Source organism: Cladosporium halotolerans, assembly GCF_011745625.1.
Source record: "Cladosporium halotolerans strain TM138-S3 chromosome Unknown Sca65, whole genome shotgun sequence".
NCBI lineage: Eukaryota > Fungi > Ascomycota > Dothideomycetes > Cladosporiales > Cladosporiaceae > Cladosporium > Cladosporium halotolerans.
The window spans coordinates 1-27,022 of NW_027191516.1; the positions used below are offsets into that span (position 1 = coordinate 1).

At 53.3% G+C, this 27,022-nt stretch overlaps 1 protein-coding gene across 1 annotated transcript; it reads right to left on the reverse strand.

The window, feature by feature from the left end:
• Positions 1 to 11,735: 11,735 nt before the first annotated feature.
• Positions 11,736 to 12,554, reverse strand: WHR41_09388 (uncharacterized protein; the record flags this gene model as incomplete). The annotated part of the gene is made up of 1 exon (XM_069377991.1): positions 11,736 to 12,554. The coding sequence occupies one exon, from the start codon at positions 12,552 to 12,554 to the stop codon at positions 11,736 to 11,738; it is 819 nt and encodes a 272-aa protein (XP_069225229.1).
• Positions 12,555 to 27,022: the final 14,468 nt, after the last annotated feature.

Genomic DNA, 27,022 nt, shown 5'->3' on the forward strand with positions numbered 1-27,022 from the left:
GTTCCTGCCCCTAAACACTGCAGCTGTTATCAGCTTATCATACGCTAGTGTTTCAGGTTGGCTACATATATACAGTCCTTACCTCCAGAATGTAGAGAAGATATGGGATGATATTGCGCACGATGCTACTGATCAGAAAATGATCAACAGTTACAAAGACTTGCAAATTCTCGCGAACAACGAAGGTCCAAATGGAGCAGCGACATGAGCCGTGTCACGATATGAATAGGCCATTTGCGTGACCACAGATCGGTTTGCCCAATGAATTTCCTGATATCACTCCAGGTGAATCTCTGCCACTTGCCAATGTCATGTTGCAAACACCATTCGATCATCCCATCGTGCGTCAGGTGTCCCAATAAGTATCCGCGTTTAGCCGCAATGGTTTTGAATCGGGGGTTGTCGCTCGGCTTATGTTCGCGATAGAAAAACAAGATGTTGGAGTCAAAACGCATGGACTCTCGAGTCTTTCCGAAATCTCGGTTTTCCATCGAGTAAGATGGCGAAAATTGGGCGTTTAAGGGAGAATGTGACTAACCGATGTCGACTTCTTGCTGAATATAGGGAAATTTGAGCGGGCTAATGACATACTGTAACATATCACGAAAGGTCTAGCGGAGTCGAAACCTATATTAGATTAGTGACTTGATCTGAGGTTTAGTCCTAAGCACGACGGTAACTGCTTGCCCAGTCCTAAGTATGACGGTAAACTGCAATCTAGTCCCAAGTATGACGGTAGAAGACTTATTGTCCCGAGTAAGACGGTAGAGGACTCACAACGTTCGGACGTAGTGGGCATGGACGTGTGGTGACCCACGGTAAACGGTTCGGACCGGCGCCGTACTAAACGATCAACTGTATTCAGACCGCCCGTCTATGCGGTCCGGCTTATAACGGATCTCACGGTCGCTCACGATAAACTCGGGGAGTCGTCGTGGGAAAACTGGTACCTCTATAGAGTAGTAGGAGACGGATGCTGGTACGTCTATCGAACTAAGCGACACCTCCTGGTCGATCGGGCTAGCTTTAATGTCCCGACTAAACACGCGTAAGAGATATAGTATCTCTAGTCTAAGAATGTCTAGACATATACAGACCCCTCTCTCTCTACGATGTAAGTCCGAGAGTGAGCTGGAAGTGGTGGGTATTCCCCGGTAACGGTGCTCGGGTTATAGTATCTGGCGGTCGTTATATACACAGATCTCGACCGTCGCCGGGGCTAATCTCTTAATGGACGTTACAGTAGGAAGATAGATTGGCTAGTACCGTCTTGACGATATTCTGCCCTTCAGGACGTCGGACTATTCTAACCGGTGGATAACCTCACCTACCTTAGCGGGAATAACGGGTGAGTGCGTTTAGCATTAGTATCATCGGGCAATAGGATAATATGGAGGAGCACCCCTTTTGCTTCAGTATCGTAGAGCCCCTTTCGTGAACCTCTTAGAGGAACGTCGCATAAAGAAGAGCTCTCCTTCAGACCCTCGAGTTCCGGAGTTATCCCCTCCCGAATAGCTCATAGGGGACCTTATGCTTCAGCGCGTGTTGGATCAGGTGTAAAGGTAGACTAGCTTATATAAACTCAGTCAATGAACACCTAGCCCTCTTCACCATGGCCACCTGCAAACTTGCGACAAGCATGACATTCGGCGGAAGCGATCCGGTACATCGGCTGCGTTAGCGCCCCCGTCCACGCGCCAGCGGGATGCAACATGTCGCGCGCAACACTCAGCTCGAGAAAGCAGCCGACGCACATGGCCGGTGAGTCTAGCAGAAATCTACCCAGATGAAAGAGATACTACTTACGTTTTAAGTTAGTCTTTGACGATAAAAAACTACGCTAATTTCGTGCAAAGTGTTAAGAGTAAGGATTCCTGGCTTCTTACCACCAATCGTGCTGCTGAGCCTGCCAGTTTGCTAGAGCACATCCTCTAATATCATCTACACTTAGTACGCTAGCACCCTCTTTCATTAATACGTGCCAAACATGGTTCCTGAGTGAGATCGGCCAGGCCGGTGTATCCCAGTACCTCACTACAAGCCCTTTCATCCGTGCTCCTTTAATTTGGCCGCGAATGACTCGCATCTGACTATGGGATAGGTGGCCGCGCCACACATATCCAGTTGCAGACCGAAACGAGACACTAGCGTAATGCGAATTGGAACTGTTCAAGGGGGGGAGAAACCTCAGGCCCGCATCTTCGGTATTCGCGATATGAGGAAAGTCTGCTTCGTCTTGGGCCATCGCAGTGCCGTAATCCATTGTCGCTGTTCTTCCATCACCCGGGAGGGGCGTATTTCGAGGGGTTTGCCACATTTTGTCGAGCGGCGCATCGAGGAACACGTCCCGATTCGAAAGGCCCTCAAGAATGGATTTGAATGCCACCCGACCGGTGGCTACTACAGTCACAGCTCCCTCAACGCGTCTTTCTCCGTCATAATAGGTCAAATAGCCTTTGTCCCGAAGAGGCTGGAGCTGTTCATATAGAAGAGGGAATGTCGACGCATCGCTGGTTTTGAGGTCAACCAGTAACACAAGTGACGTGTTTGGAGATTTATCAAAGACTGCGGGACGAGGAGGCGTTGCAGAGCCAAGGAATTCCAAGTCCCTCGCTCGAGAATCGAGGATCTCCACCAGTGGCTGAATATACATACGATTGAAGGTGTTATTCCTGCTCAGTGATTGGATGCTATGCCCGACGTATAGGTTCCCAGCAAAATTCCAGACATCAGCCTCAACCCCAGTGCAGCCAAGGGCGATAGCGTCCAGAAGCGGTTGTACGCGCCAGTAGTCATTATGCGAATGGCAAGGAATTGGTAATGCTGTGCCCGCTGCCTCCAAGGCCTTATCCAAGGGCGGAAGGCTCTCGTGGCTCAGTCTTCCCCAGCTAGGTGGAAAGGCTTCATCTGTTTCAAAAATCCAAAACATTCTCTCACGACCAACAACAGTCTGCAGGATATGTAATGCCCCAAATGCCATCAGCAGGAGACACGGCATGATCACTAACATCCTCTTGAGAAAACCCCGAAAAAAGTAGCGATTCCAGCGTCGTGGCACTTTGCGTTGCTTTCTAAGTCGGAAGGAAGGGAGAAAATCATCGAGTTCGATGGGTGAGGGATCATATATATCGTTGTCGTAGTTGTCGCGCTGACGTTGATCGATGAGGCTAGCATAGATCCGAGAGAAAGGCAAACCACGCGTATTGTCGCATTGACATGCCCGAGAAGCTTCTTCAACGGCCTCCAGAGAGCCAGGTGCGAGAGACCCGTTGCTTGTCATGCTGCCTATGTTAAGCGCACAAGATTTGTTGATCCGGTCTGCTTGTTCGTCGATGGGATAGTTCCCGGTTTCTCGAGGACGCAAATGGTAGAGCTTGATTTATGAACCAAGAGAGGACGTGGAGAAGCGAGTCCAAAGAAATTGCGCAGGCTAATGCTACAGTATTTCTTCCTCTTGAAACCACTTCGGTCTACCCTACTTCGATGCCGCGCGTCAATTTTCACGACCAGGTCCAGGTAGTGTATTTAGCCTTTCGTGGCTTGAGCTGGCAGCAGCAGCGGATCAAACATACACGTCACATCAGCCGAGCGAAAAACCGCACCGTCAGTGGAGACCAAACATGGCTCTGAGATACTTATTTGAACACAAACCTGCCCGAAAGCTGGTACTGATAGCTTTCCCTCAGTGACAGCAAATACTGCCATTGTATTCTCACGCTACAATATCCTGCAACCTCATAGCCGACCGCCACACCAATACACCATACCAAGAAGCTCCTTCCGACGAATAACAACCGGTTATGGGCTGATACAACTGGGTCACGCCAAGCACACCTGCTTTCAGTGTACTTGCTGTTATTACCTCGATATATGTCGGTTTTGTCATTTACCCGTACGGTTCAAAGGCAAAAGATGGACATGAGCGCCAGGCTACCTATGCTCAGCTCGCCATTGCATCTTACGTTGCCGTTTTGCACGGCTTGTCCGTCGCATTCCCGATCCGGGCCTGTCGGTCGTTGCGCGATGTTACGCGGAGAATGCAAGATTCTACCGTTGAATTTGCAGACAAGGCTCCGCACAGCACAAGAAACGTTATGGACGCAACGGGGGATATCTTTGAGTTCCCGACGACTTTATTCGTCATTATCCTGCCTTCATATAAAGAAGATCCAGAAACACTTGAGACGACGTTGGATGTACTCGCATGTCATCCACAGGCTCGCAAATGCTACCACGTAAGTCAATTCTCGAGTCTTCTATACCTCCCTGGGCTTAGTATCTCTTGAGTGGTGCGTCAAAATCTGCACTTGGTCAAATATTGACAGCAAATAGGTTTACTTAGCCATGGAGGAACGAGAAGAAGGTTCCTTGGGCAAAGCTGAGACGTTAACACGCGCGTTTCGCCCGCGGTTTTTCCGCTTGAGCCATACAATTCATCCTGCAAACCTACTAGGTGAAGCACCGGGCAAAAGCAGTAATGAAAGCTGGGCAGCGAAGCAGGCTGTCAAGGATTACGCTCAAATGTCGCTGATGAAAGATGTTATCATGACTGTCATGGACGGTGCGTTATGACCCATCGAGCTTCGGGTGCTGATCCTCGGGTGTTTTACTGATTCCACACAGCGGATTCACATCTCCTATCGCGTTACTTCACAGAAATTGAGCGGATGCATAATGCATGTCTCAATAAGCATGCCTCGACTATCTACGTACCGCCGCTGATCTTCGACCGCAATTCGCATCAAGTGCCTCTCTTTGTTCGCACAGCTGATATAATGTGGGCTGCCGCTGGGATCTCCAGCCTCTACCTGGGATCCAAGGTATGCATACCGACTTCCGTGTATTCTTTGCCAATGACGATGGCCGAATCTGTGGGGGGTTGGGATACTGGAGCAGTTGCCATCGGGGAGGATATGCACATGTACCTCAAGTGCTTTTTTGCGGTTTCCGGAAACCTTGAACCTAAGGTCGTGTACGCGGCAGCAAGCCAGTCAAATATCAGCAGCAATCGCGCGGGCATAAAGGGTTATCTCAGCACGTTACAGGCGCGGTACAAGCAGGCCTTGCGACACATGTGGGGATCACTTGATACTGGGTTCGCCATTCGGGAGACTGTGAGAATGCTCGATCGGCATAGCACCCATCTGTGTGACTGGCAGCAAGTTGTGTTCTTCCGCCAACGCTGACATCCGGCGGGCAACGATCTTCCCGAGCACCTTCCCGAGCGTGTTGAGCAGAGCTTTAGGTCTGTATGCTTTCGCCACATCATATGCTGGCTTCTGTGGCTTCCTTAAGACTACCGTTCTGGAGTGGCGGAAGCGTGTTGGGTGGTAAGATCTCCGCAAGCAGGACTGAAACAGTTTGGCTAAGGGCTCTGCGACTACATCTCTGCACTCGCGAAGGAAGCGGTTAGGTATACTGTCCGACCCTGGGGCCTTGTCTGGCGCGATTGTCTTCAGCATGTCTCTGATCTCGTCCGCAGTGACCTCCTGGCTCATCGAGAGCTCGCGCGGGTATCTATAGCCCTCGATGTCGGTGAGACCTGCCCTCACCGGTGGCGGGAAGAAATTTTCTGCGAGCACGTTGGCTTTTGCTCCGTTCGAGCTGCGGTGCGTAACATCTCTGTCTTTTATCGGTGGGAACTGAGGAGGCGACGGCGGCTCTTGGGCTGTCGTTCGTGCCCACTTCGTCAACCGCCACATCTTTGCCGGATCACGCATGGTATCGGCCACGGTTCGTCTCCAACCCAGCGTGCTATCTCTCTTGATCTGCCGTTTCTTCTCGTTTACCGCCTGGCGTAGCTGATATAGGACCCTTGAGCCGCCCACTTCCGTCGGGCTCGTCGAGCGCACTTGACGCTCTCCGTACATTCGTTACTCCAACCAGTACGGATCCAGCGGGAAGGTCTGGCCAGGGGAATGGTGTCGCGGATAGTGTCTTGGATGATCGTCTGCAGTTTGGCTACCCTCTTGTCCAGGGCCTCTACTTCGTCTACTTGTCGTCTGTCCGGGTCACTTGACTCGTTCGGGCACTCCTGGTTTAGCCCTCCTAGCCGATGCTTCAGGCGCTTGCGCACCTGCTCCCAGTCCGCCTTGTGCCACTGGAGTTGTGCTGTGGGCTCCGCTTGCTGTGGAACTGATGCCTCGATCGACGTGATGATCGGTATATGGTCAGAGTCCGAGTCTAATTCCTCACACGGTTGGCATTGCAGCACTTGCTTTGTTATCCCTGGCATCGCAAAGGACAGGTCCAGCGTGCTCATGCTGCTGCCTGATCTCCACGTCATGGTACCTTGCGGCAAGATCAGCTGCAGGTTGCTCTGCGCTGTGATTTCAATCAGGGTGTCTGCTAGTGTGTGTTGAGTAGGTAGCATAGTTCCGCCTCATAGCGGATGATGTAGGTTGAAGTCTCCGACCAGAAGGTGTTCACCTGGGCAGTCGAGCGCTAGTGGGAGCAGCTGCAGGGTGGCAAGGTTACGGCTGGTCAGGAGCTTTGGGGGAGGGTTGTAGCAATTATGGATATGTAGTGTCCTGCCGCCTAGGTGAATTGTGAGGGTCACAAGGTCCGGCGAATGCTCCGTAGTCTCCCACTTGTTGTGGTCGATCGCTTTGCTAACATAGAAGCATACCCGTGTCTCTTTGCTCAATGGGTAGATCAAGTGGTAGTTTGGAGGTCGACCTGTTGTCTGCATCTGTGGGTTGCGCCACGGTTCCTGTAAAGCTAGGATGTGGTGCCTCTCGGGATTCAGCGACTTGGACATGGACGTCATCACGCGGTTTCTGCTTTTGTTTACGTTGTACTGTATGATGTTGAGCGTTTGTATCGTATCAAGCATCGTCGCCCATGTCTGTGTCTGCTGGCTTTTCTATGTGGGTATCTGATCTTGCACTTTGTGATGCGCTGCTAAATGTTCTAGCCCGGGGTTGGAAAACGTTCGTAAACGACAACGTCCGTTGGGATGGAGCGTTAGGAGTCTGGACTGCCGGAGGCCGGCCTGGTCCAGCTCGTTTCCGGTCAGTTGCAGCCGGCGAGAGCTTCCGTTTCTTTGACTCAACCAGAGTCCAGCCGCGCTCTTCTTCGATGCTGACGGTCGCACATGATCGTTGCGGAAAGCGAGTCGGCGCCGTGCATCTGGCTTGCATGCTTTTGACCTTGGCCGCTCGACGGATACTGCATTCGAGATTCCAGGCTGCGTGTCTCTTTCCACAATTAGCGCATTTGAGCTGCGTTTGGGTGGTACACTCCTGTGTGTTATGCTTTCCAGCACAGTATCCATAGGCTTCTACCTTACGACAGACCGGTGCGACATGGCCGTAGGCCTGACACTTGAAGCATTGCGTGAGTCTCGACTCCGGACTGTAGTACTCCGCTAGGTGAAGAGCGAAGTTGCTGACGAGGCCGCGCTGGATGATCCCGTTCGCCATTTGTTCCGTCGCGACGCCCACTATGAGAGAAGCGTGGGTTTTACCCGGGGCGTGCCTGCGGTTGAGCCAGGAAACTCGCGTGATCTTGAGACCATTGTGGAGAGCTTGGTTTTCCTCCTGTAGCTTCGCGACATCTTCTACCCGTTTCGGGTCGATGGAGTTCACTCGAATGCTATGGACTAAGACTTCGTATGTGTCTTCCGCTATGCTGCATGATTGCCCAAAGCGAGCGGTCCACGACCTGTCCTGTAGTAGGGCCGCCTTGGTCCGCTCACCAGTCAGGAACAGGCGGAGGTCTCCACTCGGAAGTTTCCTGACCGCTACCACCTCTTTCCCATCAGGTCGATCCTGCTGTATTCTTTGTATGATCTCTTCATTCGGCAAATTTTGTGCGTTCTTTCTTTCTTCAGGGTCAGAGATGCGGATGGTGAGTTCGGGGCCCTGAGGCTGGGGGTTAGGGGATCTCGGCGGTGTCGGCGCGAGCGCGGTCGCAATTTGAGCCCATGTTGGGCTTGGGGACGAAGGCGGCGAGGCTGGCGGCGTCGCTAGGCCTTTGACGGCTTCGTGAACTGCCTGGACCTCTCGGAGGATGGCGTTTGTGGTCGGGTGTGCTGATAATGGTTCCTGCTGTAAACAGGGCGGTGAGCGTATCTTTGGCTTCGCAGAGGAAGACGCGAAGAAGGGATGTCTGAATGGATGATGACGAGACGTTGGGCGCGTCTAAGGTTTCAAGGAATGCTGCTGCGGTCTCGATGAGCTGTTGGGTGTTTGGGGCTACGTTCACAATGTTGTGGGAGCTAGGGGTGCGCGGCGAACGCGTCGCGGCGGGGGCCTGACGACCCTCCTCCGCTGCCTTTCCGCCGGCGCCGCCAGCGACATGGACATCATCACGGTGTTCACGGGATAGCATCGATGAGGATAGTCCCCTCATCGATGCCGGAGGGATGTTTCGATGTTGTTGTGACTTTTTTTTTTTTAGGCGATTAGGCACATTGATTGATTGATTAATTGATCTGTTAAGCTATGCGCAGGTTCGACACCCGTATGAGCTTTTCCTAAGATCTACCTAACGACCAAGCTCTCGTAATCGCCTCGACTCAATCGAGTTTCCCCAAGTCTGGTTTCCGTAACGAAGTGGGACAGGGGTAGCCACTCCGTGAGAGCTCTGTTTAAAATCACACAGCGCTTATGGAGTGTGAACCTCGCTGGAGGGCGAGCCTGAAAACGTCCTTTTGCCTTGAGAAAATGCACTGTTTCCCACACCATCTTGCAATCTGGTTTCCATTTTCCCGGGACATCAATCAGTCGGCCGTTATTCGGATCTCGTTTCGAGCTTCGTCCTCCTAGGAGGTACGAAATGTCTCCCCATTTCTGGCCAGCTTTCTCTATGAGCCTTTCACGTAGGTGGCTCCATCGCTTACACCACAGTAGGGCATGGCTGACGGTCTCATCGCCATCGCCGCAGCTGCACTTGCTGTCCTCATTGATTTTGATCCTCGCAAGGTACGTGCTCAGACGCGCATGCCCATTTCGTGCCTGCGCAAGAATGCTGGCCTCTTCCCGTGAAAGCATGCCATACAACTTCAGGACGTGTTTGCCAGGCAGAGCGGCGTCGAGATTGTAAGTGTGCCTTCCCCAGGGCGACGATGAGGCCGTGCTCTCTCGCCTGACTGTCTCGTCCACAATTCTCATCACCTTTGGCCGTTCACTCACTCGAAATGCCGGGACTCTTGTCGGCCGTCCAGGCACTTCCGTCAGTTGTCTGGCTGCACGATCTGCTGCTTCATTGCCAGCTATGCCTTTGTGGGTGGATGTCCAGAGTATGTCAAAGTCCAGCCCTTCCTCTAGACACAAACCAATTGCTCTCAGCACCAAACCGACCGCATGTCTTGCCTTGGCTGAGCGGTTCCTCTTGTTGATCATTGTGATCGACTCTTGGCTGTCTGTCACTATGGAGAAGTGTCTTCCCGCACTTCTGGCGTAAAGCGCGGCAAGCTCGATGCCCTTGAGGTCAGCGGCAGTGGCGGAGCACGTGCGCTCACATCTTACCGTGGCCTAGTATATCAGTTTTGGTATGCGACCAAGTTTGCCAAAGTCCAGAACTGTCACTGCTACACTAGCAACGTTATTCCGAACCGAGGCATCGGGATAGAGCACCAGCCTTGCCTGAGCCTGAATGGTGAGTTTGTACCGCTTGATGGCTTCCTCAGCCGAATGCGGAATCGCAATTTGAGGAAGCGTCTTCCACGGCTGCAGCGTGTAGGGTAGCCTGGAGCTGATACCAACTAGACAGTCTTCTTGGATTTTGGGACGGTACCTGAGGATCGTATCCGCCAAAGGTGAGCGATATCTTCCGGTGTCCTGCAAATACAAGACCTTGTGTATCGGTTGCCCTTGGTCCTCAGAATTGGGATAGGGTCGCGGCATGCCCCCCATCATAGAGGCCCCCATCTCAAGCCCGCCTATATTCCAAGGCGCCCGCCCTTATCCTGAGATTTGCTCCTTAAGCACACAGCAAAGGCTCCGCCAGTGGCGATACCACCCTTTGTATGAGGAACAAGGCTCCCAGTACGAGTGGGCTAGCGGCTTCCTCAATGTGTAACGACATGCGCATCCGTCCTTTCGAGCCACGCAGGCGGTGTCAGCCGTCGCCGCCATTGCGTGCTGCCCCGCGGCCGAAGCCGTTTCGCGTTACTCCGGGAGGTCTCCCTCGTCGAGGCCGACCATGTCTTTCCGTGTGGGATCGAGGCAGCGTCCTAACCAGCAGCGGAAGCCTCTTTGCGCACCCGACTGACCAACCCAACCCTCGCGTCTTAACAAGTCCGTCGTAGAGGGGCACTGTCCCTCGAAAGAGCACAGCCCTCGTGTTTCAACAGATCCGCAGAGCGGTGGTCTGTCTCCCAAGATGGAGCACAAAGGCCGTGTCTTAACAAGTTCCCTGCGCCGGTGACCCGTCCCCTCGCTTTCGCGTGCGGCTTCTACACCGCAACGGGGCGCAAGTCGGCAACCCTCGCCAGCACGCCAGCCAACTGCACATGCGGTGCTGATCCCAGAGCGCTTGTAGGTCAGGGGTGTCCTGTCTCTTGCCTAGCTCAATTGCACTTCCGCCGGCCTTCTTGTCTTAACAGTGTCCCTGTCCCCGTCCAGCTCTTTCAAGCGGCTGTTCGACCAGCTACTGGGGGCAACAAGCGATGCGCCGGCTTTGGGCCCAGGTCGATGTTCTGGGTAGGCAAGAGTCGGATGGTTTTCTGACGCCAATATCCCCTGGTTTGTGATGATGTGTTTCTCGACTTTGTTCATGGCTGCTCGTTCTGTTGCTCCTGGTCAGCTGCTGCCCTGGCGTGGTTGACTCTTACCTCTGCCAGAGTGCGCCATCTAGCAAAAGATGCGAATCCATCGACAGGCGACACCTCCCGAGCTTTCGCCCGGTACCTCAGTGCGAGTGGGGTAGATGGATATGCTAGACGGTGGTGGTGGCTGAGGTCGTCGCCGTCGCGTCGCGCTCCGCCGGCTTCGCGACCGGGCGCGCCGCGGCGGCGGGACCTTTTCGCGTCTTCGTCCAGGACGAGACCATTTACGTGTCTTTGTCTAGGACAGGCTGCTTTTTCGGCCATCCCAAGGCCTGTTGGAGGCTCACTTCGAACAGCTAGCGTCTGGCGAAGTTTCCGATTGGCTCGGAGGCCTTCCCGCCTCGTTCAGACCCTGAAACGTCGCTCGAGGGTGTATCTCCGCAGCCTTTACTGGGGGATAACATTCCCGCCAGCGAGGCGTCGGAGATCACGTTGCTGTGCACGCAGTATGCTTAGTCTGTGCTCTCGATTGGTATAAAAGATGACCTCGTCTGTGACAAAGATGAAAAGAGTTTGTTGGAGCGCATTCCTGTGAGCTTCGCTTGCTGTAGCTTAGTCCTGCCAAAAGTCAAGAAGGGAAACAGAATGACCAGTCACTGGTAACAAATTTGAGGGACTAGGCGCCACAGAGCTCGACATCAAGCGTGATCTTCCAACGTAATTAGAGGAACCAACGGGCTGTGAAAATCTCACAACAGAATACGGAAACGTGTGGTATCTATCTAGCTGCAGATGAGACTGGCGTAAATCCTCATTCTCAGTCGCAGTTACAAGCACCTCGACGTTTTGTGCGAATATTACAGGGTTCCAGAAGATGAGTGCAGTCACGTGAGAGTCGGCACGTCGGTCAGCATGGAGGATATGAATCAAGACTTAGTAAGTCCGTTTTCGGTGTGGTGTAGTGGGATCACCATGTTCTGTCTGAGCTACGAAAGTCTTTGATTTGAGAACGTTTGTAAGTCTACGCACACGGCATCTTGACCCTACTCTTGATTAACCACCAATTGATCGGTACGCCTGTCCAATGACCCAGAAACATACCAATCTGCATCATCCACCAATACGTAACCGTAGGCATCTCCAACTCCCAGCTAAAAATCGCGATTTGAAAGATCGCCATCCAGCTAAACAGCCCAATCTCGAAGAATAACAGCGAAAGTGCATCAGCTTTGAGTGCTCGATAGACAATCTTAGGGCCATATTCGCCCGCCATAGGCGCGATTGAGAAGTACTGAAAGACGATGCCAAAAAGAAAGGCGAAGCCGAAGTCGACGAGCATCTCGGCCCAAAGAAGACGAGGAGGTGAGCCGAAGGCTGCATTTGTACCATAGACGAGCCACTCGCCGACAATATCGCCCAGCACACAACCTGCGCCGCAATGGCAGACTCCCACTGTCACGGTCGCAAACATTGGGCGGCCGGAACCCTTTTGATGGTGCTCGTGTCCGCGTTGCTCTTCATTTCCTTCACCTTGCTTCATTTCGCCACGTGTTCCGCTGGTGTTGGCAGTCGGAGGTTGATGCGCTTCCTTGGTTCCAGTCTCGCCGTGATTTTGTGGTGGTGGCGGACGGCCATACTTGACGTACACCCACAACGTAATCGGCCACAGATACAGTGCATTGATGACGTACACAGGAATCATAATGTACATCATTGACTGCCAGCCTCGTCGCCAGACAATGTCGAGTAAGATCCACGCGGATGCGATAGCGCCTAGGCCTATTGAAACTGAAGAGATTACGATAAGAGCCGTTGGCTGATTGTATTCTGACGAGGTCATGGTACTGGTAGCGGAAACAAAGGACTAATTCTTCCAAAATACCAAGTCTGGTGAGAGGACACAATGGCCAATTTTCTCGCCATTATCCAGGGCCCGGACTTTCTTATATCAAGCTTGCTTAGCATCAAGAATACCCGAGGTCTTGCAGTTCTTACTGCTAAAACAACACTGACGTTGAGTGAACGTCATCTAAACGTAGAACGCACAAAAGACGCAGACTGCTGAACTTTAATTGGTGACGCCGTTTGTTAGTTGTCATTCCCTCCGCATATAATTTGTTGATTTAGCGCGGTTCACCAATCAGAAGTGCTATATTATGCGTTTCTGATTGATTGAGATGAGACTGATTTGTATCCTACTCCTAGATCTAATCGTATATACTACTGATTGATAAAAAGAAGTACGTGAGAGCACCGTATTCGCAGTATCCGTTACTGAAAAACAAACGAGGGAAAACGATTGATTTGTGGGCGTGGCACGACGAGGTTTGTGGAGAAAACTTGAAAGCATCTCGCTCGTTGGATCGAGAATAACACATGGTAACATATTCTGATCTCAGCATATAACTAATTCACGCACGGAGTCTACCGGAATTCATCGACCACACCTCTTGCTGGCATATCCATCGGATCCGACGGCTGAACATGCTATTTCGCCAATCATGATTGGCAGCTTTCATGAATCTGTCCTAGCGTGACCAAACCCCCGCACACGCTCCTCCGTCATAGTAATTACCATCGTCCAAGCATGATCCCGTATCGAACGCGACAACCCGGTCTGACGAGTCCTCTGCGCCAAGGGAATGACGAGAGCACCCCGCTGACACGTTGGGCGTCATCGTGAGCTCAGCTCAGCTCTGCCATTTCAACATCCACTCAGAAAGTACAAGTAGGAGCTTGCGTTCTCACATGGACGGATTTAACATACCTTCACACGGAAAAGCCGACCAATTTTTTTTTTTCATAGGCCTCTCAACAAACCAGGCACAAGTCAATCCCATTTCCAACAAGATGGCAAGCTGCGAATGCAAGACCTGCTGTGGTGGCAACGGCTGTAATGGAAAGTGCGGATGCACTTCCTGCGGTGTATGTCACCATAACCCCTCTTTTATTATGTTTTACTGCCCGCTAAGAGCTACGTTGATGGCTGGCTACCTTGATGGAAGCGGCTGTCGGGGTTCAGTCTTCTCGAGTTCAGCTAGCTGATCATAACATCACAGTGCAAGTAAACAAAGGCAATCAGACCTCCGCCTCTCATTGACTCCCAAATCACACCGTGGACGATATTTGAAGTGGAAATGCGCGAGCGCGGCCATTCAGGGAAGCTCGGGTTGATTGTGGATTCCAGTCTTGATGATCTAATCGGTGACCGTCCAATGAGACCACTGTTGGAATCCTCTGGCGCATCACGCGTATTTCGAATCCTATAATGATGTCATTCACTTTGATTTGGATGTTCCAGAATATGTTCCAATCAATGCACGTGACTAAGCGCGTGCGAATGCAGCTTCTAGAGACGGTCGGGAAGATGATCCTGTCCACGGGTTCCAAAGGATGAACGCCAAGCGACTACCAAATTCACGCTATTTGCCAACGGTGCCTTCCACTCAAGGATGTAGCAGGTGTCGTGTGGAAAGCAACCGTTCGCTGTAAGACAAAAACAACACCACTGGGAAAGCACCTGACTTCAGTCGATGCCGAATTATTTGCCATCAGTGCTATGGCGAGGAAAGCCGGCCCACTTTTGGAGAAAAGTGGACAACGAAGCGCGGACAATGTCAGTCTCGAAAAAATCCCTCAAGGAGATCTTGAAGGGCAGACTGTGGGTACAATCACTAGTCAAAGATATCCCCAGTCTCACAAGACGGTTTCGTTCCCAGCGCTACGGGCTCATGCGATCGTGGTTGCCCGGTGACGAGGGGATTGAGGGATGCAGACAGCAGAAGCTGCGGCGACACGAGCCGCGAGAGATGGCAGCATCGCAACCGCATGTCGTTTGATGCCTAAGAAGGACCGACGGGAGAAAATCCGCGACAGCGTGGTACCTGCACTGAAGTCGGGTCAGGCCGTGACGGGCGTACACCTGCTGATAACGTACAAAACACAAGATTTTGAGTGTTGGTATTGCAGCAACAGCAAACGAGGCGTTGCTCACGTCCCTCTCCAATGCCACACAAGGAGAAATGTGAGATGCCGTGTTGAAAGGGCTGAGATCTCAGAATATTTGCATTCCAGCAAGACAGGACGAGAGTGACCTACAATCTCTTTCCGGTGAAGGGGCCGTGGAAACGGTGCTGCACTTCGTTGAGAGCACAGCAGTTGCAACAGGAGAAGAGGGGACGATAGTACACCAGATATAGGCCATGATTCAAGAAGACATAGTGAACCGAAAGTCTAGCTAACAGTAAATGAGACACTTAGCGGGGCGATCCCAATGCCGAATCGCAACGCGCACGCATTTCGGCGAGTGGTTGAGTCGAACTGCTAGGCCCATTTGCCCAGCAGAGCTATCAAGCCAGCACCAAGTGATCTTGTCCCAGCAGCCGCTGTAAGCTCGTTGACAGAGGCCCACTGCATGGACACGTTGAATATGAGATCATGGGCCAGGCCATTAACTCCACAAGACCCTTGTGTACCAGAACGCTGGTAGAGTTCGAATGATTGATCATATGCATTAATGTCGTCTGACTCTCCGGAGAAAATGATCCGCGGACACCGACACCGACGGCGATAGCAGCTGGAGTGGAAATAGCGTATGCGAAGGCTAACCAATAGGGTGTCGATCTTTTCCTGTGAGGCCAGGAAATGGAAGCAAAACGGCTGCCGAGGCCTAGACCCTCGAATGTCTGGTGGAACGTCAGGACCAAGCATCATCGCGCCCTCGAATTCCTTTCTTTCCTTCAATGAACTTCATCTTGTCATTAATAGCTTGTGTCATGCAACCTCCGCATTCCACCGGCTGGAATTTGTCCCGCTCAACCTTTAGGGCTCTTTGTTTTTTTTTAATCATACTGCATTCAAGCTATATAGCTTATGGCACGTCGGCAATGTTCTCGACAATTTCTATGATCTCTACGTGTGCTCTCGCTTCGGTCTTCATCCGTAAAAACTTGCTCGCTGTCCCGACTTCACCAAGTCGCCACGGCTTTCGGGCTTTGCGCCCTCCTACTTTCCTGTCTTTATCACTCCTCATCTCTTACCTCACCCCCTTCCGTCCTCCAACATCCTATCTTCCTCATCTGCACTCCGATCCAAACGTTCGATATCCCACCAGTCATTCTTGTTCGCGTCTCCAGCCAGCTTCTTGCCCACTTCTGTGTTGTCAAGGAACTGGAGGACTTCCATAATAGCATCACCTGCAAACAGTGTCTTCAGGTCTGCCTGATCTCGCCTTCCGCTGATCTCGACATTTCTCACGCGCAGTTTCCGCAGCATAGTGTCTCGCTGCCTTCGCCACTTCCGGCACTCCAGCAAGAGGTGAGCGACGGTTTGGCTGCTCCGGCCACACCACCAGCATCGTGCGTGTTGGACTTTGCCGATCCTTAGCAGGTGAGCCGCCGTGACCGCATGGCCAGACTTGAGCTGCAAGTATCGAGCTGCAACAGACTCCCTCGCGTCTTTGATGTGTTTGCTGATCTTGGTTGTTGGCTTCCACCTTTCCTTGATGGCTTGTTTCACGTACGACAGCGAGGCTGATCGCATGTCCTTGGGTTGCTGCTTTGCCGCTCGTTGTGCCATGGCGCGTGCTATCTTGTAGCCCTCTGCATCTTCGCAATTCGAAAGCCACGTCAAAACCACTCGGCCTCCTTCGTCTTCGACGCCGTGTGCGTGTCTTTTGATACCGGTGATGACTGGTAACAACCACTGCTCGCTGCTTTGAATGGCGGTCAGTGCAGCCCGCGACTCCGTGGCAATCTCGGCGCGGCGGTGATCTGCCCTCGGGAGTATCGAAATGAGGCTCTTCACACCCATGCCGATGGCGCACAACGCAGCATCGGTTTCTGTGATGTAATTGCCCAGCGATGACGTTTTGCTCTTCCACGCATAGCGTTCTCTCCATGCAATCCCCAGACCAACACTCACATCCTTAGTTGTGCTCACAAAAAGTGTCAGTTGTTGCTGATGGGCGGGATCCATTCTCTGCGGCATCTGTGAGTAGCCTTGAGTCCGGATCACTAGGCTTGCTGCGGGCGAGTCCACCTTGCGGGGCAGCTCGAACCCATACTCGGTGTCGTAGCTGACGTGCCTCGCTACCTGCTGTGCAAGTCTGCTTACGAACGATCGGTGCGTCTTTTCCGGTCTCATCCAATCGATGCTTGACGGCTGGCCTGTCGCTCCTTCGTGGCGATGAAGCTCGCCGAAACGGAAGTTGGCAGGCAGGAGCTGGTGCGATGGATGGTCTCCATTCGCGTTGAGCGCCCGCGCCGCGAACCTGGCCTGGCGGTGGTCGAGGAGGTCTTGGGCGGTGGGTAAGCACGACTCTGCCCGAAGGAAGACTCGAGGGGTTGATTTCAGCAGCCCCGTGATGGCCCTTGCTTGGCTGTTCAGCAACAACTGAACTTTATCCAACCGGTCCTTCTGGCCTCTCCACCAGATCTCTGACCCGTACAACGCCACGGAGGTGACTGCGGCCACGACCACTCTCCGCATCAAGTCGACCGACAAGCCGCCATTACTTCTACTGAGACTGGATACCCGCTGCAGGGCTCCTTTGGCGCTCGCCATCCTGTTTTCGAAGTGCGTTTTGAAGGACAGCTTCGAATCCAGCCAGAAGCCGAGCCATTTAGTCGCTTCTCGCTCAATGGTAAACGTCTGCCGTCCGATGCGGACGGCTGCAATCTTGTTGCTTGTAGAATCTTACGACGCCTGCTGAACACCAATACTTCGGTTTTGCTGACTTCTAAATCTACTTTGTTCTCCAAGCCCCATTGTATCGCATCTCTGGCGATGTGCTCGAGCTTCCTGGTACCATCCTCCAAGTCCTCGCATTCTGTCACTAGCCCGATGTCGTCAACGAACGAGATGGCCTGGAGTCTCAGGTGTCTGTCTTCTAGCCACTGGAACATTGCGCTCACAGATAGGATGAACAGGACCGGCGATATTGGTGACCCTTGCGGCAGGCCAGCTTGGATGCTGCGGGTCTCGCCCGTCCTTCCGTCTATCACTAACATGGCCCGACGGTCTGACAAGAACGAGTCCACCCAGCGCACGATGTTGCCGGCTATGCCACTTTCTACCATCCGCCAGAGGAGCTTCTGCTTGTTGACCCGGTCAAACGCACCTTTGACATCTAGAAGTAATGCAAGTGCAACGCGCTTCTGACTCCATGCATTCTCGACTTTTGCGACCAGCTGAGCCACAGCGTCTGATGTCGCTCTCCCCCGGCGGCAGCCGAACTGCCCCTGATGGAAGATTTCGTTTGTCTCACAGTAGGATGCGATCCAAGTCGCGACCGCCCTCTCCACCACTTTGCCAAGACAGTTGCGCAGGCTGATCACCCGATATGCTTTCGCGACGCTGTACGTGGGTTTGCCATGTTTGCGCAACAGGATGCCTTTTGCGATTTTCCATGTGCAGGGTTGGAACCCTGTCCTTATGCACCCTTGTACAAGAGCTACCACACGATCTTCTGCCCATCGCCATAGGAGTCTCAGCACTTTGAAGCCGATCCCGTCTACACCGGGGGCTTTGTTGACCGACTGAGTGAACAGGGCTTCACGGACTTGTTTGACGCTCACGCCCGCACTCGTATCTGGGATCTGAATGTCCTCGTTGTCCACGACTTGGGGTGGGAACGCCTGCGCCATGAAGATCTCTTCCTTCTCCTCGGCTGTCGACGCAATCTTGTCCGGCTGGCCGTCAATGCTTGCTACCTGGATTGCCGGTGTGTGTGATGGCACCTGGGGTTTAGTATATCTGAGCGCTTGCCAGCATCTTGCGGGGTCAGACGCCAATTTTGAGGTTTCGTCGATCGGGAAGACGCCCTCAAGAAAGCGCTCCCAAGCCAATCTCTTGGCTCTGCGAATGTAGGTGTAATAGTCGTTTCTTACCCGACGGTACTCGTCGAAGCTGATGCGGCCGTCATTGTGAGCACGTCTGGCGCTCCCAAACAGCCTTCTCTGCTGTCTGATCTCGTCCGTCCACCAGCGCTTGGACCGTGGTCTCGGCGCTCTACCAGCGGCATGTCTGTCCAGTACGGCTCGTATGCTGTCTTGGATCCATAGTGCTTCGGCTTCGAGTGCTGTCGGTGTTGTAGCCCATGCAACGATTGACGCCCTACCATCACTCAGCTCGAGCCAGTGTTTTCTTGCTGCTTCTAAGGCTTGCTCGTCTGCGCAGAGCCGATCGATATTCCACTTTTGTGTAGTGTTTATCTGCCTTTCCGAGACAGCTGCGTTGAGTGGTGCCCACTCAAACACGATTACCTCGTGGTCGGACGTTGTGGCCAGTGACTCGTCGATCTCCCATGTGACCAGTGCTCCGACCCTGCGGGTACTCAGGGTCAAGTCGATTATTGATCTATAGTTCTTCCCACATCTCGTGGGCTGGTGGTCGTTGTTGTTGATGATGAGCTCGCGCTTCTCGATCAATCGCTCCACCGTGCCCGCGTTCTGCCTACCTGCCACCCACGGGTCCCATAAGGGACTGCGAGCATTGAAGTCGCCTGCGAGTATGGTTCGGCCCTCGATAAGTCGTGACACATCTACGTGGTCTATCGTGTATCCGCCGTCTTGGACTCTAGCTTTGTTGTATACATTTATCAGCCTCGTCCTTCGGGCTTTCCTGCGGTTCACTGTCTCCCAGACATCCAGGCACTGAATATGCGGACTATCCACCAGATCAGTTCACTCCTCAAATACATAGCAGTCTAGTGCGTCGTGTCGGATTGCTAGCGCCACCCTCGTCTCTCGCTTCGCACATTCCGGCCACCGTATCTGGAATCCCGGATGGCCGATCACATATTTCTTTCCCACGTACGGCTCTTGTAGGCAAGCCACTTCGGCCCCTCGTTCCACGGCCGCCTCCAGTGCTGCTATCGTTGACACAGCCGTGCCGTTGCAGTTATGTTGTATCACTATCATCGTCAACGGACATGTGCGACGGGTCGCTGGAGCTGAGGATCTGGGTCGTCCTCGCGAACTGTTTGGTCCTTGGCCGGAGTTCCCTTGTTGGTCTGGGCGACGGTTGATCCCGGCGCAGTGGCTCTGGTGTGCTATTGTTCGAAGATATCGGGACCAGATGTGTTGGGGTGGTTTGGTCTGGGTCATGGTAGGCGTCACCTCCATTTCTGCCTGATCTCCCTGGATCGGGCAGTCGTCTTGTTCTGGTGCCGTCTCCATCGCCGGCGGGCTGCTGCGCACTTCGGTCACCTTCCGCTCGCGTGTCGGACGGCTCGATCTGCGCTCGGGACACCGTCGCGATGTTGCCGGGTGTGGTCCTCCGCAGTTCGCGCATTTCGCCGCGCGGTGCTCACATGGTCCTGATCTCTTGCTACAGCTTTCGGCGGTGCATTCGTGCTTGCTCCCTTCGTGCTCGCCTGCGCACACGAAGCACTTTACTTCCTCGGTACACTGGCCGAAGTGGTCTCGGCCACAGCAGCGCATGCACATCCCGCCTTGCCCTCTTTCCCAGAATCTCTCTACCTCGTGACGTCTGCCACCGAAGGATAGCCCCTTTGCTAGGATTACATCCGCGGCCTTCTTGTTTTTCACAGTCAAGACCAGTGTCGATCTCTTGATGCTCCCGCTGTCGAAGCGCTCAGCCAACGTGTCCTCTTTGATCCATCGCGGCGCATCAGGCAGCTGTTCGCCTGTCATCAGTTCGATCTCCTCTCGAGCTACATCCAAACCCCCTTCTGTCATGTAGCGATCCAGCGCAACGCCATGCACTCGCAGCTTGAGCCACCTCTCTGTCTTTTCCATGTAGGCGACCTCAGGGTCCAGCTTTTTCACAGCAGCCATCACCACCGGTGCGTAGTTTAGTAGTTCGTCCGCGCATGCATTTTCACTTATCACTCCGGTCAAGTTGCCTTTGTCTGTGTACGCCATTTTGATCAATCTTACCGTCACGTGAGCTCTCGCGTGAGCGAGAGCTTTGTTGACGTCGAACATGATGTCTCTAGGGTCGCAGTTGTGCGAGCGTACATTTCTGACGAAAAGGACTCGCCGCTGACCGCGTGGGTGCTTTTTCAGCTGTTTCTTACTGTTTATGACCGTGGTCCATCCAGTTCCTGCTCCGGATTCTGTGATATTGGCCCAGCTTGGCTGCATCACTTGCGCCGAATGTGGTCGTGTTTGTCTGTTGGGTGTCTGCGCTGTGCCTCTCAGGAAAGCACTGTTTTCTGGCGGAGTTGGGATCCCTTTTGTCTCCTGCCTTGTTGTCCGCAGCACTGCCATAACCGTATTCATGAGTTGCGTCAGTTGCAGTTGCCCTTTCTTAATTTCTTCCATCTCTGCTCGGAGAGATTGCACATCTTCCGAACAGCCTGCGACGGCATCGGGCCTCGTGGGGGCCTGTAGTGCTTTCGCAATGGCACTCTCGATCGCTCGTAGAAAAACATTCTCGTGGTCGCCTAGAGCCGAGCCCGCGTTTGCCTTTCTCTTCTTCGAGCTCACTGGCCCTGTGGCATGAGACTGCCGTTCTTCCCATCTGTGCGATCCGCCTCCTCTGAAAACCGGAGTGGAAAATTGAAACTCGCTTCCGATTGGTCCGGGGGCTTCCCCGCGCGTTTCAGACCCTTGGATGTCACTCGAGGATGTACCTCCGCCACCTTTACTGAGGGGTGACATGCCCGCCAGCAAGGCGCTGGAGATCTTGACCGTGTGCACTTGATCTGTTCGTTTTGCGCTTTCGAATGATGTAAACAACGGTCCTGTCCGTGACAAAGTCGAAGAGCGCCCTTTTCCCTTTAGGGCTCTCCGCTTCCTGAGTTCCGATGGTTGACGGTCAGGTCGTCGCTTACTCATCGATCCTTCTGGCGCAGACTATATCGGAGCATGTGGCGGCGCACATGTTCTTTTTCCCAGGCGCATGGTATGATCCGGCTGAGCCATTTCAATTCGTTGACCTCGAGGTGTTAGTCACCAGGTGAGAAATGGGTCTCCATGCCTTCGCCAATGTGTAGTCGTCCTTGTTGGCTTTATTTAGTGGAACGATCTTTGTGATCTTCCGCTGTCGTAGTAGAGTCCCTGTGTCGAGGGAATTCTGGAAGAGATGCCGGACATTTTCTTTCACTGCCGGAAAAACTTGTATGGCTGCGAGTCTACCTTCACCAGCAGCTTTCCAAGGCTTCGTCTTCATCAGACAAGATTCAATCTCCTCCACGGCCAGCTCCGGCATGACCACAGGTTGTCTTTGCGGCCTTTCCACTTCATCTTCTATGTTTTCGGGCAGTGGCGGGAAAAGGTAGCAAGCAGCTGTTCGGCCTGCTCGGAATTGCTCGTAGTCAGTGACGCTTCTGCTTTTTGCAAAGGCGCGATCCGACCCCATCCAAGGCCCTTGTCGGGCTTAAGGTAGCGGGTCGCCTTCCAGATGTTGGTCAGTGCTTCACGACATTGCCGAATTTCACCAAATACCACTGGTCACCTTTGACGCGCGCACCATTCAAGCTCGGCGACAGCCGGCGAATGTGCTGCTTCGCTCTGTTGGCTTCGTCCTTGTCAGCGAAGACTATATTGATCCTGTCGCACACCGGCCAAGCTGTACATCGTTAGCTTTTTCTGTAATCTCGTTGACCTCAAGTCCCAGCACGTAGGCCATCTTTGATGCCCTCGTAGTTGTTATATGCACCCTCAAGCCCGCCGAGGTCCGAGCCTTTTATCGTGAGCCACCACGCGTCCATGCCGACTACATCTGAACGCTGGGGGCACTTTACCGTCATACTCGGGACAAGCAAGCCCTTTGCCGTCGTACCCAGAACCGACGAGCAGTTCAACGTCGCGCTCAGGACCAACGAACAGTTTACCGTCGTGCTCAGGACTATTCCCGTCGTGCTGAGGACTAAACCTCGGATCAAGTCACTGATCTAAAATCGCATTCGACTCCGCTAGAATTTCTGTAATGTGTTGCAGTATGTCGTTAGCCCGCTCGATTTTCCCCGTGTTTAGCAAGATGTCGACATCCGTCAGTCGCAGCCCGGAACCGAGTGCAGCTTGTAGACATGCTTTGGCTCTAAGCTCCGTTCTTGGTAAGCGAAGATCGGTCGGCCGGGCGGGAACAAGTTTCGTTTCGACTATTGTAGAGCGTGGCAGCAGCACAGATGCACTTCTGACACGTGTCAAACGTTCCGCGGCGGTATTGTAGGAAGCGCTTCTGATATATACGAGGCGCATATAGGATCCGGTCTGCTCCCCTCATGTCGCGCTTTAGGCGGCCTGACGGTGGTATTAAGCGGGTGAGCTTTCTTCGCCGGGCGTCGCGGGAGAGGGCGTCATCTTGCCGTTCTCGAAGGTAAAGTCGCACCGACTGCTTGACCTTCTGCCGTCAGGCGGGAACGTCACGACCGGACTGTGTGCAGTTTTGAAACGTCCAGGTGGTCCTTGGTGAAGAACTTAAAGAACGAGTCCGTTTGCCAGTCGCGACTGCAGAGAGCTAAGACGCGCTCCGAGGAGAGTCCGCCCAGACAACTCGACTTTGGCCGACACTGGACGAGGCACTGATTCCAATACGCTAGAGGATACCGCGAAAACCATTCTTGACGATGGACGCCCTACTTTAATCAAGGAAATGTTTTGGACCAGGCCTGTGGGCGATGCGACCTCATCGCCGATACTGGTGCAGAGCTCGAGCAACCCGAACCCTGTGTTCGTTAACTCTGATAGCTCTGCAGCATAATTGCAACGACGCAGCAGAATCGACGGTGGCCGCTCTGGAGGCAGCCATCGGGAGGAGTGCCGAAGTAGCCTGCTTACATCGACCCTGCGTTGGGACAAAGTATCGATGTGTCATCCAGAGTTTCGAATGCGATGCCGTCAACGTTCGAATCCAGAAATGCGAGTCGCTCTGGCGCCCTGTAGCGACGCGTTGGATCGAAAAGTGCTGGAAAGGACAGACAGATTTTGTAGACGGCCCCCGCACCTGTAGTGTCTCGATGTTTGGGCGACGTGCCAGCTGAGGAAGCTAAGGAGAACGAGACTGGTCAACTTTTATGAGAAGGGCGAGAGTCGAAGGCGCTGCATATAACATCGACCATGTGGATTTATCCAAGTTGATTAACGGGATAACGACCTTCGCATGTGACTTCAACAATCGCAGTCCAGCCCGGGACATGGGTAGAAGGACGGCAGAATGCGGGAGCAACAGAGCGCCTGGACGAGATATACAGCCTCGCTGTCAGCAACGACGACCACGAACCTTCGAGACGCGGAAATATTGCAGTTGCATCATCGATTTGACCCTGAGCACACGCGTGATGCGAATAGTCGTCAGCTAGGAGATGGATGAAGGACTGGCGACAGCGTCTGACCACAACATACTCGTCTTCTCGTGGCTGCCGCTTTGTGCCACCAGATATAGGACAGGAGCGGGAGCAGCACCTGGCGGAAGTATCAATTGGCTTTGCGCAGACGAACAAGCTGTGAAGGCGGCTGGTGAGCACTGTCATGAGCTCAGTACCCGCAGAGCGCCCCTGAGCGATCACGCCGCAACTGCTGAGCTAGAAGTCCAAGCAGGCTGGTTCCAAGATAGCATCAGAGCGGTGTTAGGCAGACACGCGCACATGAGATCGCTGAGAGCGCGCGCTCGAAGCTGTGGTGTACGGGTGACGTAAAACAATAGATACGGCTGTTCTCACATGCGAGACGTGAGCACAACGCCCGGCCGGCTTTGTTTCGACGATTACCGGAACGTGAGAGGTGGCTACTGCCGCTACTTAAAAAAAGCAAAGCGGTATTACCGAACGACGACCATGTGAGACTGACTCGGCAACACAAAGATCCAAAATCGTCGTGCACCCGGGCAATCAAGATCGGGGTTGCGCATGGGCGGCCTGACAGAGTAGCGGCGACAGCCAAGGAGAAAGAAGAAATTTTCCTGGCGTAAGCCTCCCCACCACAAGCTAGGGGCGAGAGGGTGTCAAGTCCAGAAATCACAGTGAACCTGAGCGCAGGTGAAATTCGAGAACCTCGGAGCCCTGTCTGCACATTCTATCGAAAAGCCCCTGCCGTGGACGGTATTGGCTTCGAGACGCTTAGGCTGCTCTGGCCTTAGAAAGAGGACCGAATCGTAGCCTTCGTCCATGGACGCATCAGAACGGGAGATCACCCGTGTGTTTGGAAGACAGTTTAAGGAGTACTGTTGCGTAAACAGGGCAAGCCTACTTACACCGTCGCGAAGGCATACCGAGTCATCGGCTTGCTCAGCTAGGGAAAGTGGTAGAAAGGGTGATCGCTACGTAGGTCGCTCCTTCTGTGAGACAAATGCAATTTTCTGTCAAAGGCGGTTTAGCTACCGTCGATCGAAGGAGGGGCACATCAGATGCGGTCTCACAGGTCATCGCAGAAGTGAAAACTGCCTGAAAACAGAAGCGGATCAGACTTGCTTCTATTTTTAAATGTCAAAGGCGCCTTCGACAGAGTTGACAGAAGGGCGTTATTTCTGCGCATAGGACAATTCGGCGTGGCTGGCAACATTGTGCGCCGAACAAACTCATTCATGTCGGATCGACAGGCCAAGCTGATGATCGACGGGAGAGCGAGCGAGACTCACAGCATTCAAGCAGGTCTGCCACAAGGCTCATCGGTTGTCGCAGGTGCTCTTCACGGCCAAACCAGATATCCGGTACGAGCACTCAGTGCGGACGGAGATCACCCAACGCATCGCCTCTTACCCGCCCACTTCCGTTACGGCGGACTTTATCGAAATGGGGGAGCGACTGGCCGACCATCAAGCATTGGCTGGATGAGGCCAGAGAAGGCGCATCGATTGTTCGGTAGCAGACTACCTCAGCAAATCGTCAGGCCCGTCAACGATGATACCGAATATGGCTTTGAGCTTTTCTGCAAGGCAGCCTCATCGGGAACAACCCCGGTCATCCGACCATACGGCTAGGCGCAGATGCCGAAGTCAATGCTACCTGAGCACTCTCAGCAGATCACACTAATCGTGAGCGAAGTCAAGCCTGGCAGATCCGGTGCAGCAGTTGCTTGTAGAGAGAACGAAACAACTGTAAGACAGAAGCAGTATCGCTGAGCAGGCGAGTGAGTTAACCGCCGCCAACGGCTATGAGATACAACACACGCGCAGCGTCAAGATCCTAGGTTTGATTATAGATTCGCGAATGAGGAAAAAAAAATATACTGCCCATGCTGCAACGAGGAGCTTACGGGCGGCTATACCCCTAAAGTGGCTGCGAGGATCATCACCATCCGTAACACGCAAATTGGTCAACGCGACTGTAGTACCGGTCGTCGACTGCACATCTTTCGTGTAGATACATAGAAGAGGAGCCTAGGTAGAGAAGGTGTTCAAAAGAGTACAAGTGATTAGTCATCAGGCGGTAATCGAGTATTTTCGAATAGTAGATACGGCAGTAGTAGAGGTGGGAGCTAATTTCCGCACAGGAAAAGAGCGGTATCTGAGAAAAGGACTGAAGATAAAGGACGACCTGTATAGTACGCCCGGAGCTTATCCTCTCGCACGATATATCACGCCTTAGGCGCACCAGTTTCGTATCGCGTACATTGAAGATCGGCGAGTGTGCTCGAGCTGTACCTTTAGAAGAGTCAGAAGCAATCCTCCCGTCGAGTTTTGTAGGGTGCGCGACTGAATATATTTTAGTCAAAAGCCTAGACGACGGCGTACAGGCAGCCGTGCAAACCCAAGGGGCGAAGAGAACTTGCGTTGCCAACAGCGCGTCCGCCAGAAACCAGATGGACGGTACTGGTGGAGAGTTCGGGGGCGTTCAATGTCGCCAGGGTCGTGGCAATGTAGAGAATCGCTGCTAGCCAATGGCGGGATCCTCTACTTGCCCGCGAACGACCGAAGCGCTCTGGTCACACTTTGAGCATCCAATAATGCTCATGAAGGCAGGTGCTGTAGAACAACGCTAGAACTTGGCCGACAAAGGTAGAGCCCAGAAGCTTGCATCAGGTTGATGTGAATGGCATCTATCTGTGCGCACAAGATGCGTCAAACTATTTTCTCGAAGCCGATGCGATTCGCTCGGCCACCATATGAGTCGGTGGGGTCATCAGGATCTTCGGCCGGCAAGCATTGAGCCAATCTAACAGCCATCTGCAGCACATCAGAAAGTTCATGCTGCTATCCTGTAGCCTCTCTGGAGTCACTGCGTCAAGACCTACGTGAAGGTGTTCACTAGCAGGGCCACGCAAAATTCGCGATATGCGTATCTCAAATGCTTGTGCCGGCATCGCGGTCAGCGTATGATGTGTTCCGCTTCCGAGTGTGCTCTATGTGAAGCCGATTCCACATTATCGAGCGGATGGGTTTCATCCGTCGCTGCCTCGAGAT